At 30.8% G+C, this 18,239-nt stretch overlaps 1 protein-coding gene across 2 annotated transcripts in view; it reads left to right on the forward strand.

Annotated features, from left to right (window-relative positions):
• The first annotated feature begins 787 nt into the window (after positions 1-787).
• Positions 788-18,239, forward strand: part of Pdk (pyruvate dehydrogenase kinase) — a 38,082-nt gene continuing 20,630 nt past the window's right edge. For both annotated transcript variants that reach the window (XM_065514580.1, XM_065514581.1), the window contains exon 1: positions 788-1,227. In XM_065514580.1, the coding sequence (XP_065370652.1) occupies positions 1,125-1,227 (103 nt within the window). In that variant the 5' untranslated portion in view covers positions 788-1,124. The remainder of the gene's footprint in view (positions 1,228-18,239) is intronic.

Consider the following 18,239-nt stretch of genomic DNA (forward strand, 5'->3'; position numbering starts at 1 on the left):
AATCATATGGTAGAAAACAAAACGTCATAAGAGAGAGAAAACGAAAAAAAAACAAATTCCATTATCACAACCACAAACAAACACTAGATTGTTATGGAACTAACGCTGAATTAATTTTACTTTTATAATAAAGCAGTTTTTAAGTCTGAGGCCAATATACACAAAATTCATATGGCAAATTAAAACAGTTTCAACAAAAACATTGAAAGCAACAGAAGCGCACAGAAATAAAAGTAAAAACTAACTTTAAATAAATATTTAGTGTATAAAAACAAACGAAAAACGACGCCCCATCTCGCCCCTTAAAAAAGGGGAATATAGAAAAAGTGTGCATTTTGAAGAAAAAAAAATCACAAAGTGAGAGAGTAAATGTAATTATTTATAAAAGAGAATTGACAAAATCGTGATTAGATAGAAAAACATTAGTAAAAAAGCAGTAAAATCAGACATCATTTACTATTATTAAGTTTTCGTCTAATGTTAGAACAATTGATTATTAAATTCATAACTGTTAAAGTGCTAATGACAGCTACTAATTGAGTGTTTAAATTTGTTGTGGACATTTTTTTTCTTCAAATTAAAGAAAAATATTTTCCAAATTCTTGAAGAGAAAGAAATAAAAAAATAATATTAAGCATATTAATAAACAGCTGTTGTTAATACATAAAAACATTAAAGTGTTCTCAAAATTTAACTGTTCCTACATATTTAATAATGTCCTAACACCGGGACAAGTAATATATTCCCAAACATTATTATACTAATAAAATCATAAAAGAAGATTCTATTATACAAAACCAAATACGAAAAAAAATACGACATCTATATGTACAAAATCTCAATAGAACAAAAAAAGTTTAATAAGAAGGTCGTTCATATACCTCATCGCTCATAGAATCAAACGGTCGGTTAGAGTGTAAAGACGTCTGTCTGTATCAGTTTTGTTTTATTATTATTATTTTTTAGTTGTTCGTAGGCTGGAGAAAATACAAATTACAATATTAAAAATAAATTGAAAACCAAAAAAAAAACTTTGTTTAGATTTATATCTCACACAAGTCTGGGGGATTGAATCATTGATTTCGAATTTTAAACGTCCATAAAACACAAAAAAAGGCCACAAGATGCGGTTATTTCCAGTGCGTTACTCCAAAATACCGAAAATGCTTGACATTTACTCACAATTCAATCCATCACCGCTCTCTATAAAACAATTCATGGACTTTGGTGAGTACCTACCTATTAATTTATTTTTTATATTATAAAATTCATTTTTATTATTTACTACGTTTTTAAATTTTTATTTAAATAAAACTACATACAGATTTACATAGGTATATGAATATGTGCATACATACCTATCTTTTTGTTTTGTTGTAGATTATTAGATTTATTTACGAGCTGAAAAATTTAAGTTGTTTACTTTGTTTTATATTGATAAAGCAAAATGCTTATATAAAACATGTACCCTACTCTCAGTCATAATAGTAAAATTATTCTACCAATTTGATATTAAAAAAAACATTTGTTTCCATTTTATAAACTACTTTGGCACTTAGATTATATTAAAATAAGTTTTCACTTTATCTTGTTTCTCATGTCTGTGTTCTTGACAAATTTGTCTGTCTGTTCTTCCAGCTACATATATTTAATTTACCTACATAATAAATTAATATTTCTTATTAAAGTATTTTTAATTGAATGTGAAATAAATTTGACTTTTGAGAAAAACTTAAGATTTTATTTTGCTGTGCATCTTTTTTATTTCTTCGTCGTGAGTTTTAGTCCATCCACATGGTTTCGTTTTGTATCCAAATTATAATAAAGAATGATGTTTATTATATTCAATATACCTAAACAGAACATTTTCATTAAAAAAATAAGAATTTCAAATTTATAAGCGCATTAATCAGGCATATTATTGAAAAAGTCCTCTATTTTAAATGTTGAAGGAGTTTTTGAGGACAAAATATATTTTGAGGACAAAACATAATATATTTGACTTTTGAGAAAAACTAAAGGTTTTATTTTGCTGTGCATCTTTTTTATTTCTTTGTTATGAGTATTAGTTCATTCACATGTTTTCAATTTGTATCCAAATTATAATAAAGAATTGTCAAAGTGATGTATATTATATTCCATATAAAAAGTGAAAATTTTCTTTTGTTAAATAAAAATTTTAAAATTTATAATCCCATTAATCAGGCATATTATCTTAAATTTTCATGATAATGCGTTTCTAATGACAAAAAATTCGGTTTAAAAATTATTATTTCCGATTTTTACTCATTGTAACCTACAACTAACTGTGGTCTTATACATATATGTCATAGCAAAGGTATTTGAAATATCTATCATTAGATATCCATATTGTCTATATTAATGACTTAGTAATCCAGATGTAGGTAAAAATATAGGTTAAAAATCGAGGTTGTCATGGTTTCAAGAATTCCGGAGATATTGATGTATGAATCGTGTATGTGAGTTATTTGGGGCCATCGGAAAGTTGATTTCAACCGACAGACAGACGGACATGGCTTAATCGACACCGCTATCCATAAGGATCCAGAATATATACTTTATAGGGTCGGAAATGAAAAATGTAGAAAATACAAAAGGGATGACAAACTTATATATACCCTTCTCACGAAGGTGAAGGGTATAAAAATACGTATATTTTTTTGCAATTTTATTGACTTTTTAGTAATTTCTCCTTATCTTTTCGAAAAATTACTTTTTAATTCAATTCTTTTGTATAATTTTCATTTATAAAATAAGTTTTTTTTTACTAATTTGGACATGCTGATCACGAATCTTACCAAATATTTTAAATTGTTTAAGGTGTTTTGGAGATATCGCCCATTTAATGTTTCTATATAAATAAGCCGAGCTGTACAAACCTCGTACTTTACTTTTATATAATCTAAATAATAGCATAAATCATAAGATACATATTCACTTTCGTATTCTAATTAAAGCATATGCAAGTCATATTGAATCTAAATTCCTTTATTAAGGTACACTTTCAATACTACCAAATAATTGGAATAATTTTCAAGATTTGAAGAGCGTATAATACTCAAAATCGAGAAACTCTTAATTAAAACTAAAATCATTGTTATCTTTTGTTTTGAATGAAACATGCTAAAAACACAATATTCATGAGGAATATTTCGTAAGACTACTCCAAGACATGAGTATTTAATAACATTAGTTTAATAAATTTCCATAAATGACTACCCGGGAGGTTATCGATAATCTAAAATTGAAAAGGTAAATTAGGCGGTTCTTGGTTGCCCCGCGAAAAATCACTTATTTCTATAAAAAACCGTTTGGCAATGAACGTTTAAACTAACAGAGATGAAAATGGAATACTGTTGTTTCTCTTACATTTGTAAGGTCTCCAAAGGGATGGGGACTGGACTTCAAGTACACAAATAGTACACAGTTAATATAAGTAAATAAAAGTATATGTATATTAATAAAATAAAAAACAAATACAAATTTCTTATATATTTTTTTTGGAATTCTGACCTTAACATTTATATTCTAGATCCTTATAGATAGTGGAGTTGATTTAGCGGCATCCATTTGACAGTGTGTTGGTTCAAAAAAAAATAGGCGGCTCTTTTTTTGTGACCAAAATTTTGTACACAAAAATTAACTTTTGTGAAACTCCAAGTTCTAAATGCACTAAATCTATAATAAATACTTTTTGAATTCTCTGCGTTAAAAGAATCTTCGCATTCGGTAAACGAAAATCTCCGCTTATTTAAAGAAACAGCAAATGTGTGCAATGTAAGATCTATAGTTGAGAGTAAAAATTAAATAATATTTTTTTATCGGCAACTTCTATTTTCAATTGTATGATGCTTAAAATTTGCAATTGTTTGCTTATATCTTGGGCACTATGTTCTGTTCATAGACAATATATGCTTATTTATATATATATCAAAAGAAAGGTATTTCAAAAATCTTTCCATGTGGATTGTCTTTATCCAAAAATTGGAGAAATTGTAAAATTTCTATCAAATACAAAGTAGGTGAAGCAAAAAACTCCAGAAAATAATTCTAATAAAATGGGAGATGAACAATCCGTTATCTGATGAAAATCAAGAGAAGAGAGCGAGAAGTAAAGAAGAGGGAGATCAGCGATAAGTTAAATAAGACTGGAATTCATTTTGCGAAATTCATCACAGTCTTTTAAATCGTTCGATTTCCATCACAAATCGGAATTTTATATTTTGATTTGCGAAACAATTTACATACATATTTGGAAATTAAGGAGTGAGATCGAAAAATTCTTAACATACATATATGTTTATAAAAAAGAAACCACTAAACTTACAGCTTTAATTTTTTTTTTATTTGATTAAAATTATTATTACAATTTACAAAAAAAATTATTTTTATAGTTTTAATCACTAGTGATGAAATTTTGAACCTTTTTCGGAAACCCTTCCATTAACGTTTTTATAGTGCTTTCTGTCACTTTGCTCGAACATGTAGTCCATCTCCGTTTAAAATCTACCACACTTTTGGACACCTTTTTTGTACTCTTCAATTCTCTTTTAACAAGAGCCCAATATCTCTCCACTGGCCTTAGCTCCGGGCAGTTTGGAGGATTTGCCTCTCTTGGTACAAATACCACATTATTGTTCTTGTACCACTCAAGGGCTTGTTTGCCATAGTGACAGGATGCCAAGTCAGGCCAAAAATAAGTGGACACATTATGAAGTCTTATGAATGGAAGCAGCCTTTTTTGTAAACATTCCTTGATGTAAATTTCGGTATTTATAGAGCCCGTTGTAACAAATGAGTGGCTTCTTTTGCCGCAACTGCATATTGCTTGCCATACCAAGAACTTTCTGGGAAATTTTGTCTGCTTTTGGGTCCTAAACTTTTCTTCAACATTCCCTCGAGCATCAGCAACATAAAATTTTTGACCTGGAAGTTGCGAAAAATCTGCCAGAACATACGTTTCGTCATCCATTATGCAGCAAGAATATTTTTTTATAAAACTTGACTTCAATTTCCGTGCTCTGTTTTTGGCCTCTAAATTTTTAGTAGCGTTCCTGTCAGGAACTTTTTGAGCCTTGTATGTTTTTAAACCTGCATTAGCTTTAACTTTTCGTACCAAATAGTCCGAGCACTGAGCTAACCGGGCTGCTTTCCTACCGGATGTGTTGGGAGCTCTTTTGAAAATGCGTTCTATTTTTTTGGCTTTAGAAACATCATGTGGACCATTCCTTCTACCTGAACCAGGTTTTCTATCAACTGACAAGTTCTCCCGGTACTGTTTAATAACATTGGAAACAGTTTGACGGCAGACCTTTGTATGCTTGGCCAACTTTTTGTAAGACCAAGTTGGGTTTTGTTGAAAATATTTAATAATTTCAGTACGCACTTTTTTCTGGTCACTCATTTTAATCAGATTAACAAAAAAATTAATATAATTGACATTACACATAATAACTGACATGTTTTTCAAAGGTAACTTGATCAAAAAAAAATTCAAATAATACTTGGGTTAAAAAATGTAATGAAAAACGTGTGTTAAGAATTTTTCGATCTCACTCCTTATTATAAAATTACAGTTTTATGCATATTTAGTGACATGTATGCATTTTTACAAGCGGAACAAAAGCATAGTATAACGAAATTATTAAAATTGAAATTTATACCATACCGGAATTTGTTAACAACATCTGTCTTATTTTTGTTTTTTATAAATTTTAATCATTAACGTTTTTGTTTTCATACATTAATTATACAAAAACAGCAATAAATTATATACTTTTTTCAATTATATGCTCAATATTCATTACAATACTTAAATTTAAATGTTGTTTAATTATTCAATACATAGTATATCAAAATGAGAAATGGTGTAACTGATAACTTATATGTGTTGTTATTTATTACACTGTGAGCTAATGAAGTATTTTGTTTGTCGTTTCATTAAACAAATACTAGTAACATGCCTATCATTGTAACAATTATTTACGACTTTTCATTTCACTCAGTAACAAATTGTTTTTTATTAATTATTTTTAGTAATACGTACATATATATAATTTCTAATGGTTATTGCTATTACTTAATATTTTTCTAATTTGCAAAGTGAAGTAATCACTTTATTTTTTTAATAACAATAATAATATTGAATTGTTTATAATATAAAGTAGATTGTACATTGTATTTGCTATTGCAATCAATATCCATTTTAATCAGTGTTTTGTTTTTTATTTGTTTTTGTATATAAAAGACTAGTAACTTATCAGTTAAATGATTAAGAATTTGTTTTATCACCTGCGTTACTAAACCTAAATAAATAAATGTAATAACCTGCATACTTTGAGAAAAAAGGTGATAAATATTAACACGTTTTACAATGTTAACAAATTTTACAATGTGTGAAAAAACAATGGCTGTATATGTACTATTTTTGTAATTCTTTACAAAATGTTGGAACAGTTGGTAACAGGTTTAAAACTTGTAAAGAATCTGACAGGGAATTGATGAGTTGACTGTACATTTTCATTTAAAAATCATTGTTATATAACCTTACACATCTATAGATATATATCAATTAATATTCATATCGAGGGACTATATTCAAAACCCGCTATCTTTAAAAGCACAAGTATTCAGGAGAGCAAAAAATCTGTTTATTTAAAATTATTTAAAGATAGCATGGTCCATTTTAGCATGATTTATTGATATTTTTAGCTTTTGTTTTGAAACATTTGTACAATATAAAGTTATGTATTGGCCATTGGATTCCCAGCCCAAAGAACTGCTCCTCTTTTGAGGCCAAGAACGAATTGAGCCAATCCGGGTTGTCATAGAATCCAATCATTGTCGGAATCGATTTTGAAAACCACAGACAAAGTACATTGGTCTTCCGAAATCGAAAGTTATCGGTTTTATATTCGATCTAGAATTAAATTCTTTATCGATTAAACAAAAAATTGATTGGATTCTATGACAACCCCGAAGTGAAGAACGCTCTTTCTGGGACACCGGGGCAAGGTGTCTCAAAATATTTTTTTAACAGGTATTGCAACATGTGGCCTAGCGTTGTCATGATGGAATATTACGGTTTCATGTCTGGCCGCATATTCTGGGTGTTTTTCGGTCAATGCTCGCTTCAAACGAATCATTTGTGTTCGGTATAGGTTCCCTCATAATATTTCAGCAGCTCATAACAGATAGGACCCTTTTGGTCCCACTAAATACAGAGCATTACCTTATCGCCCTGGATATTTGGCTTTGGTGTCGAATCGGCTGGTTGGTCGGGCTTCACATACGACCTCTTACGCTTCGGGATATTGTAATGGATCCATTTTTCATCGCAAGTAATGATTCAGTGCAAAAATTATTTTCTTTTATAGCGTTGAAGCAGCATTTCAGGCTCTTTTAAGGTTTCTCAGCTTCAATTCGATTGGTACCCAATTTCCCTGCTTTGGGATGAATCCTGCTGCTTGCAAACGTTCTGAAATTGCTGATTGAGTAGCTCCGAATGATTTTGCAAGCTCTTGTTGTGTTTGAAAACAATATTCATGGAGTAATGTATCTAATTCTTGGTCTTCAAACTTGTTTGGCTGGCCTGGGCGATCTTTATCTTCCGTATCAAAATCACACATCTGAACAAACCATCTCTCGCACGTTGAAACCGTTGAAACACATTCACCATAAGCTTCGGTGAGCAATCGTTGTGCTTCAGCAGGACTTTTTTTTTTCAAATTAAAGAAGTAAAGCAAAACTTCCCGCATATGACGCTTTGTTGCCACACTCTAACTCAATAACTAAGTGAGAATAAATGACATATAAGTTATTAAAAACAAAAACCGCGTTCAAAAGATACGCCATCTATTGTAAATCCCGAATTTTTATACACCCAATAATTAAAATGTTCATATTTCCAAAATGTTTTAATCGCTATGATAATACTCAAATATGGTATTATCATTGCGATTAAAACCTTTTGGAAGACTAGATAATTTTTATTATCATACGCAGTATTTAATATGAATTATTTCATTAACTTTAGTCTTATCATGTTTAACTGCAATAACAGCATCTACTGAGCATCCCTTTAATATAAGTTTGCCACTTAACAATTGCATGTTACAATTTGATTTACAACTAAGAAGAATTATAATAAAAAAAGGATATTATTCTGTTTGAATTGTACTCACAGACATTTGCCCAGATTATTGTTTATACAATTCCCTATTGTTTTACTATTTTCTTTTGTTTTAACACACACAGTTTGCTGAGCAGATATGGGTATTTGGTTTTTAATCAACTTTTCGATGCCTACATATATACCTACAATGTTGGATAAAATGATAGATATGAGAAAATATTTAAAAAAAAATTTAAAATGTATTAGCTACTGGCATCTTTGGTACATAGGTAGGGTTAGGTTTCCAGGCAGCCGCGAAGTGAAGATAGAATAGCAGCTCACATGGGTCCAGGCAATAGGTCCCTTTGTGTTACCTGAAAGTAGAAAGACAGAAAAGGAGGGCAAATAGAAATGAAAAGAGAGAAGGGGACAGTCAGATGTGATTGAAAGATTGAAAAGTTAAGAGGAAGTTGTCCGAAGAAAGAGAGAGGAGAGGAGATTTTTAATTGCATATCATTGAGTCGGCGGTTATTATGTCACTCTTAAGGAGATCCCCATGTCTGGTATTTTTAACCAATTACCATAAAGAATAGACATAGAACGGAAACTCTCCTGTCAAAGACCTAACTCAGTTGTCAAAAACCTAAGAGGTGAGAATATATTAGTAGAAAAAACTATGTGAGTAATATTATATGTGAGTATTATACGAATATCCCTGTCTGATATCTTGTTATAACTGAGCCAGTTAGCCGCCCTTTTAATGACTGATATTTCAGCCTGAATAATGCTACATCTATTTGGAAGTCTAAAAGATAACATAGTTTCGAATTCCTGAAAGCAGACACCTGCGCCAACTCGATCTCCCTTCCTAGAACCGTCCGTATAGACTGAGAGACCCGTTGTGTCATGTAAAGGACCGTCCATTACTTTCGTATTGTATGAAATTGAGAAACCGGAATTCCTCGCCATGAAGGGCCTAGAAATGCAGTAATCGATATTATCCGGACGATTCTGAATGCTATCTAATATACTGGCGTGACCGTATGGAGCATGTTTCCACGCCCCAATCGCGTTTAGCCTAAAGGCCGAGGTAAATTCCATTTTTCATGCCATTAGATCCACAGTGATCCAATTCAATATAGTAAAGAGCGACTTTGTTGTAGTCGTTCTTAGAGCTCCAGTTATCAGAATTGCAATTATTCTTTAAACTCTCTCGATAATGTCGGCTTAATGACCGTAACAAACTGGGGTCTAATATTCCACTGCGTACATATGTCCTTCTTACAGACATACATAGCCGTCAAGGCTTTTGATGTCCTTGAAAGGGTATTGGGTTTCCAGGATAGTTTACTATCCAGAATAACTCCTAATCTTGTACTCGGTTTTTGGTTAACACTGATTCCACTGTCTGTACTCCACCGACTTAGTACACTGAGTGCATATTCCAAGCGTTGTGATATCGTGCCCAAGTGGATCCCAGAGACTGTCACTGCGACTTCATGCGCGTAGGCAACAGTTTTATAACCCATGAGATCCAATTTCCTGAACAGAAAATTTATGGCCAGATTCCACAGAAGTGGTGATAAGACGCCTCTCTGAGGCGTACCCCTGTATTTCTTATATAGATACATTTGATGTGTTATAATTTTGATCTACTTTTATTTTGCCCAAAATATCAAGTTTTGTGGATATGTCAACCTTTAATTTAATTTAAACTAACATACAACTTTGACCTACTTGCAAGAAAATAGTGATAATTACATCTGCCTTTTATTCTTTAAAACTCAAATCAACAAATGGCGCGAAAATTAAATCTTGTGTAAATTTTGTGCCACCCTTTATCTCTTCTAAATCTATATGGAATAAATAAACATTCTAGATTCATTTGTGAATGTATGTCTGAATCTGTGTTGTCATTTTCAATATCAAACGTCTTTATACAATGTTTTTTATTTGAATGTACAATTTTATGTACAGAGATGTAAAAGAATGATTAATTTTTTAATGAATCTTTGAATTTATTAAAATTTTAATTCAATTCTTTTTTGGAATGAAACTAATTCATTCAATAATTTCAATTAATGATGAATTCATTGAAATTGTAATTCAATTCATATTTTGTGAATAATGAATGGCATTAAAATATGTTTAATTAAATTGAATATGAATCAATTATTTACAGCTCTGATATGCATGAATGTATATAAATATGGAGCTTGTTTTGTGTTTATTTTATTGTTTATTTGTTTTGTTTTTCTCTGCCTTATTTTCTCGCTTTGTTATTATTAAAGCGGAAGCTTTATTTAACTGCCTGTACAATCGTCATGTTCATATTCGTAAACAAAAAAAACTTTGTTTTTAAACTAATAAAGAATTGAAATTTTGAGTAGGACGAGAGAGGGATAGGGAGAGTGAGAGAGATAGTGTATGAGACAAATCCCATTTATTTTCTGACATTTTATTTGTACACATTGACAATATTACAGTAATTTTATATTTTATTTAAACATTTCTTTGATCACGTATCACTCAGTCAAAATGCAGCTGTAATTTGTATATTTGTTACAAGAGTTTGTACATCATCACTTAAAATGAAAAAAAACCTAACTGCTAAAGAGTGAGTCAGAAGAAAACTTATACACACTATTCCAACCAAAACTTATCCTTGGTCCAACAAATTATTACTTATTTTTATAATCATGTTAGCTTTTAAAAATGTGTCAGATATTATCTTTTCTAAATAATTTTCAACTGTAATTTCGATCAAAAGAATTCGAACAACTCTTTCGAAGAGCACAGAACACTTCTATCAGAAAAGCAGCTCGTAAAGTTAAATGCTCTGATCCTTTTGTGCACAGAGCCAAAGCTAATGTTGGGTTGAAGTCGTATAAAGTACAGAAACTTCCAGAAGCAAAAGAACTATCGTAAAAATTGAGGTAAAATTTTATAAAAAAAATACACCTTTTGCATGATGGATGATGAAACTTATTTACTGGCAGACTTTTGACAAATTCCGGGTCAAGATATTTATGTGGCTGATGGAATATTCAAGAACAATACCGGACAAAAAACAAACAAAATTCTCCAAGAAGTTTCTTGTGAGGCAAGCCATTTGCAGTTGTGGCAAAAGAAGCGAAATATTCGTGACATTAGACAAGGTAAACACAGAAATGTATATTACGGAGTGTCTACAAAAATTTTTTTTAACTCTTAAAAAAGAGCCTTCATTCTTGAATAAATATACGTATTTTTGAGAATTTTTATATTGAACGTTTTAAGTTTTATTTAACATAATACAAGTATAAGTTTTTTTAGGCACACTCTTTAACATTTCAATTATTTTTCTAGGGTAATTTTATCAATATGTATTTTGTATGTATTATTGAAATGTTACTTAGGCTATTTTGCACGTTATGTGACTGAATTCGTACTCGTTCATGCATCATGTGGCATCATCATTATTACTAGAATATGTGTGATGTTGAGTAGATTCAAGGACGTTTCAAAGTCAAATAAACACATGCTTCCGCAGTCATCAGGAAACTTCCATTGTACGACACACTCGAAGCAACAACGTATACACACTTTATACACACTTGTTTTGTTTGGCCAAAATTGAAAAAGCAGGAAACAACCCTCTGCTGTATGGTGTTACTTTAAAAGAAATGACACGTTTTTGTGGTACAATAACGAAAGAAGGACAAATTAAAAATTTGTATTAACTTAGCTTTTATGACGAGTAAAACAATTTGGGTTTTCTTTTGAGAAACACCTTTACTCCTTTTTTTGTCAATTACAGTTTTTGTTTAGAATGGTGTTATACATAATACACATAAACTTGGAGACTCTCTGTCCCTCCAAAAAATCAAAATAATTCCTCTACCATACGTACACAAACATCTACAATAAAGCTTTCCTAATCCCCTAGTGAAGCAAAATATATCTTCTAACTTGGAGTCAACGATATCCAGTAGCAGTCTGGCACCTGCTGTGTTAATACTGGACCACAAAGACCTTGACACTTTGCAGTCGTCTCTACCCATCCAGGATTGGTTGGAAATAATTTTCTCCATTGTAAGCTCATTCGCAATTTCATTGCCTATATCATTGTTCCTTAGTAGCCAACACAGTCTGAGTTGGTTGCCTTACATGGTGGACAGCTGCACTCAAGTAATCGGTGAAAAACTAGATCAAGTCCGAATGCTAGTGAAAGGCGAACTAGATCCAACTTGTCACATTCATGAGTTTGATTCACAGTCTGGTAGTCGATGTCTCAAATAGATCATTCAACTTATGCATGTTCAGAAACCAGTGTTTCTATAAATGTAGAGGCGGAGGACTAGAACTGTCCCCTTATTTCCGATATCCAAGCAACTGCGACACTAATTGTTGCAGGGAAGTCCGAGTCTCCTTGCATGCTTATTGATCGTTAAGTGATTCGTTTCCATGTAGCGCCACCTATTGTCAGCCTCATGAAGGAAGTGTGTGAAGATAGTTCCAACCGGTATTACAGCAGATACCGCATCGGAGAGATTTAAAGCTGATCCTTTTCTGGTCAGCTCAACACAGTAGTAGTCTTTTTTCAACTGGAAAAACTGGAACATTCCCGCCTGGAAGAAATAACTTTGAACATCCTATCCTATGTAAGCAGAGGTTTGATACGTTCTGGATTTCCAACATCCAGTGGTAGATAATCTCACTGCCCTGCTGGCGGAAAATAGGTAGAGATCTTTTGGAGTTAGGTGCAAATGTTGTTCAGAGCCTCTGAAGGACTAGTGCGTGGTGTACTTAGTGTGACAACGATGCAAGCAGATCTCAGAATTTTGTACAATTGGTCCACGTCATGTTTCCTTTTTGTTGTCGTCCACCAAACTAGAGATCCAAAAGTCTGTAATGGACGTATTATAGCGGTATATATCCACTCAATCCGACTTTAGCACCGAACATTTTGCGGTATGTGTAGCAGACAATCGTGGACCTCTGTGTTGTACGTTCAGTTTCCATAATTATTTCGATTTCAGAGTACCCAACGCAGTCTTACTTCAACGTGTTCCATCAAAATATTCACACGACTCTCTTGCAGTCATGTGACATTCCCCTATACAAGATCTTAAACCTCCGAAACTGCCAGACTATATGCAGAAGTGTACAGTGTTCTTCTCCACTATGTAGATATCAGAACCGGTATATCTGGTTTAATCCTTCAGTTTAGTCTTTTGAAAATAGAGCGGATACTTAAGAAAACTCCTTCTTATATAATAAGAAAAATAATATTAAAATCTATAACCTTTGAGGATGGCTGTGATTCCCATATAAATTAACACCTCTTGAATAAAAATTCTTTATTTTTCATTTCCATTTTCATTTATATATTTTCCGTTTGGCCTACTTACTACCATCTATATGAAAACTACAAATACGGTACAATCCACTCGAATAAATTGAATTCCATTCATTTCTATTAAAATCATTTTCTTTCTCTTTTCCAATATCGTTAACGCTCATAAACAATAGTACGAACATACATATTTATGTATATGAACATAAATAGGTACATATGTATTATATAGTATACATATGTATATAGTAAGTATGTATTTTATGTACCGGCCGGTTGACAAACATTTGTTCTCTATAATGGGGATTGTATTATGCGTTTACACTGATGTTTGTAACGACAAAAAATAATGTCAGCTTAAAGTGACTCAGAATCACTTTGTGAAGCGAGTCTGTCTCCTTTGGCTTATCTTTTGGACAAAGCTCGACTCATGATCGCTGTACCAAATCCTGCAAGATCGGATCATAATTGATAGTAGCATCTTAACGATTGAAAATCTCTTGAAAATTTTGATGTGTCGATTAAATTCGATACAAATAAGTTTCTTGTAAGCAGAAATTATTCTGCTGAATTCGGTGAGGATCGTTCCATAACTGATCTTAGACGCTTTAACGATTAGGAAAAAAGCTTGAAAATTAATTTTATTACAAATATTGCTGTATACTTGTTGCAACTGTAGGATATAATATGGTCGGACATGCGTGACTATATTTTTTAGGATTACTATACAATGTAGTTTTAGTCATGAGATACATAAATATATTAAAGAAGATGTTTTCGATTAACTACGTCAGCAAATGATTTTATTTTTTTTTGCGTTTCATACCAATTTTGTTTTTGTTTTTATTTTTGAACTTCGCGCGTGTTATTTAATATATAAAATGATTTAACGAGAGTTGTTTGATAAGTCAATATGTAATATATTAATTTTAATATGACAATCCAAATTCTAGTTATATTTACCTAGTAGAGTAACGGAGAAAACAGTGACTTGGGGCCGTATTACCGTATTCGTGATAGAATAAGTTTTCATACCGAAATGTCATAATCTCAAATAAGAAAATTAAGATAAATTTTACTCGATCACGAATGCAGGAATCGAAGACAGATAGACAGACTAGCTAACAACTAACCTTATTCTGATTTTTATTTTGTTTGCAAATTTGTTATACACAAGATTTTATACAAAAAACACTGTTATACTGAAGATTTTCTTTAAAAAAAACACACTGTTATATTCTACAGAAAATCTTGTGTATAATAAATTGTCCATAAAAATCCATAGAAAATCTTGTGTATAACAGCTGGTAATCTGTTATACACAAGATTTTCTATGGAAAATGCTATTTGAATATGAAATAGTATCCAAAAAAATGTCGCTCGATTGACCCTGGAGGCCATACATTTGAATTTAAATTAATAACAACCCTCGTAATATTTAATAATATATAGAATTATTTCATAATATTCCGTTGCTATATAAATATATACATAATTCTATAAATAAATGAGGTAAATTTCCATTTCTCATATAGAATATATTGGCGTATAAAGCCTGGTTACACCCCCATATTTGCAATACTTTTGAAAATATATGCATGGATGTACATATAATCAAATTTAGGAAGAGGGTACAATGTCCAAGGTCCATTTTTTAATTGTTCGGAATGTGAGTGCGTCAAAGTACTTTGAGTTTTTGGCAGATTACGTACAATACAATATGTACCTACGTATGCATATAAAATTCATTCAATTATTTTCCCTCATCATATGATGAAGATAAATATTTACATTTACCATAATATTTTAGAAATGTGCAGCGAAAAAAATATGGATAGAGATCTTTGGACATCCACATTCATATGTGGATGTGTAATGAAATCATTTACAGATGCAGTCAATAAATATTTCAGCAAAATATTAGACATCTGGAATAAAGCCTAGTGGTCAAGATATATGTACTTACATATTAAATAAATCATATAACCCCGTTAATAAATAAGTCACTTCTCATACAAAAACTCTTTAAAAAATATTATTCCGGCAACTCTCCTCAAACTTAGAGTTACCTTAAGTTCATTTAGAGGTTATGTTTTATATTATTGTTTTGTTTGTTGTGTTATCATATTTATTTGGGGTGTTTGTTTTGTTTTGATTTGTTTTTGTATTGCTATGAGTGTGTTTGTTGTTGGTTAAACTTTTATACTTTTTATTAAAATGTAAACAACTACTCTCACTCATCCCCTTTACACTCTTTACATTTGAGTACATTGCCCGCTTACAAGGTCAATAGAATGTGTTTATATTTTTTTTTATTATTCATATTGTTGTTTTATTATTGATTTTGTGTTGTTGTATTCTTTCTTTTTAATATAAACTCTAATTTTATCATAGTCGTATTGAAAATAACATAAATGTGTTATAAAAAATGTTGTAAAAATTCTTAGTAAAAATAAACACAGATAATACCTATTAATCAACAGCTTGATAATGTTTATTAGTTTGTTTACATTATTGGTACCTACATATATATATATTGATTGATAATTAAATTAATACTAAAATATGTGATTAGATATTATGAATATCATTTTGTTGTGATGTTTGACATTAAATACCTACTTGAAATCCAGGAAAATCTAGACACATTTCAGATAATTATCTGTCATTTCAGTAAATAAATTTATTGAATTATTTCATGTCAGCGTAATAGCGATAAGTAATTCAAATTCAATTTGACTAAAATTTGTTAATATGTACTAAATAAGTACTTTAGTATAAATTTATATTTAATAAGGAAACACAAAATAATTCATCGATCATTTTCAATATTAATTTAAAGCTTAAATTTGTTAACCTGCTCATAAAAAATCGAAAAATATTCACTAAGGTTTGCGTGACAATACAGTAAAACTTTTTTTGTTTTCAAATTACAATTCATATTTTAATTTTTATCTCAATATTATCCCATTGAATCTAAAATTGTTATGAATTTGTTAATATTTATTTTTAAAACTGGTTGTTGTTGCTACAGGTTGTTGCAACTGTCGTCGTAAGTTATTTCCTAGCGAAAAACTTCCGATTGATACAGTTGTCGCTGTGTTGAAAATCTTTAGCCGAGTAAGTTTCGAAACATTCTGGAACGTTTTGAAACTACTCAATAAAGTGTATTCGCACAGACTTTCGAACACATCCTTTCAAGGTTTTCTATAACATTTATAGTGGTATATTTTAAAACCAAACATTTAGCATAAACAACCGATTTACAAACATTCACCCCTATCGCGAATCAATATTTCACATGAAATATGTTCCCTTTTCCCATTTTTCGTTCATCCACTTTGCTCACGTGAAAAAATTCCCCGTGTTGTGAAATTTTTAGATGGAATTTTTTAAACAATAAACAGCTGTTACGAACAAAATCAACTATTGTGAATGAAAAGTTCGTGGGATTATCACGATAGCAATTTTCCCTTCAAGGAAATGGATATTTCATGGGAACAAAATTTCACATGTTATTGCCGATTATATTGGAAATTCATTTCAAAATAACTGAAGTATACTTGATATTGAATTTGACCATCGAAATTAGTTTCGATCTGCACATAAAATTCTAAAATTTGTTGCAAATACTGATTTGGATCTAAAATCTCTTTAGCTATCACAAGAACATAAAATAAGGTCCATCTATCACTGCATCTATCAGTTTCTTCACTTTCATACGAGTACTAACCTCTTATAATTCTCTTACAACTATTGAGGGGAATCACAATGGACCCTAAGGGTCTCCGAATAAATGGATACAAATTTGTTCATGTTTAATTATTAATTATTTAAAAATATAAATATTTTTGTGTGAAATTGACTACGGTAGACATCGCTGTACGAACAAATGTTGTGACAACGTTGATAGAACAAGAACATAACATCAGCAAGAGTTGTCCACACGGACAAGAAATTATTCGTTAAGTGATCGTTATTAATATGGTTTTACTACAATTCAGCAAAAACTCAATAGGTTAAGGATGTATTATTATATACTTTAATTTTATTGCCTGTAAAAAGGTGAATAATTAACCTTTGGAATTATTTGTAATTCAAGAAAAATGTTGCTGGGTTTCGTTTAAATTAATTAAATAAAGTAAGCATATGTTTGCAGTTCATATTATTGTTCATGAACAAATTAAAACAACAAATAATTTTATTTATTTATTCTTTAATAAAGACTTAAACAAAATGAGGACATAGTCGACTAGGCAAAAGTTAATTAATTATTAATTAAACCATACAATGACCATAAATGTTATAATCATGAACATGCTAGACATACAAAGAATAATAAACCGAATAATTTAGCGAACAAACAGTCATGACATACAAAAAGTTACACAATAAATATAATATGTAATTGTAATACACCCTACATGAGGATGAGTAATGGATGCCATTTTAAGATTCTTTTGTCCATCTTACATCCGTTCTTCAATCTACACACTAAAGGCCTGCACAAGACAACATTTTGTAGAAAAATGTCTTACTTCAAAATTTGATGCTTTGTTTTGTTGTGTCGACGCGCACATCATGTTGTTCAATGTCATCGCGCCGCAAAAACCATGTTGTACCATGTCATCGCGCCGCGAAAACCGTGTTGTGCCATGTCATGTCTATAACTATTGATGATGCTGTTGTTATGTGTGGTAGCTTGAATTGAATTGATGTTAACAAGTGTCGCATTGTTAGGCAGAATAAAATTGCATAGCAGAATGA

Source organism: Calliphora vicina, chromosome 5 (assembly GCF_958450345.1).
Source record: "Calliphora vicina chromosome 5, idCalVici1.1, whole genome shotgun sequence".
Classification (NCBI taxonomy): Eukaryota; Metazoa; Arthropoda; class Insecta; order Diptera; family Calliphoridae; genus Calliphora; species Calliphora vicina.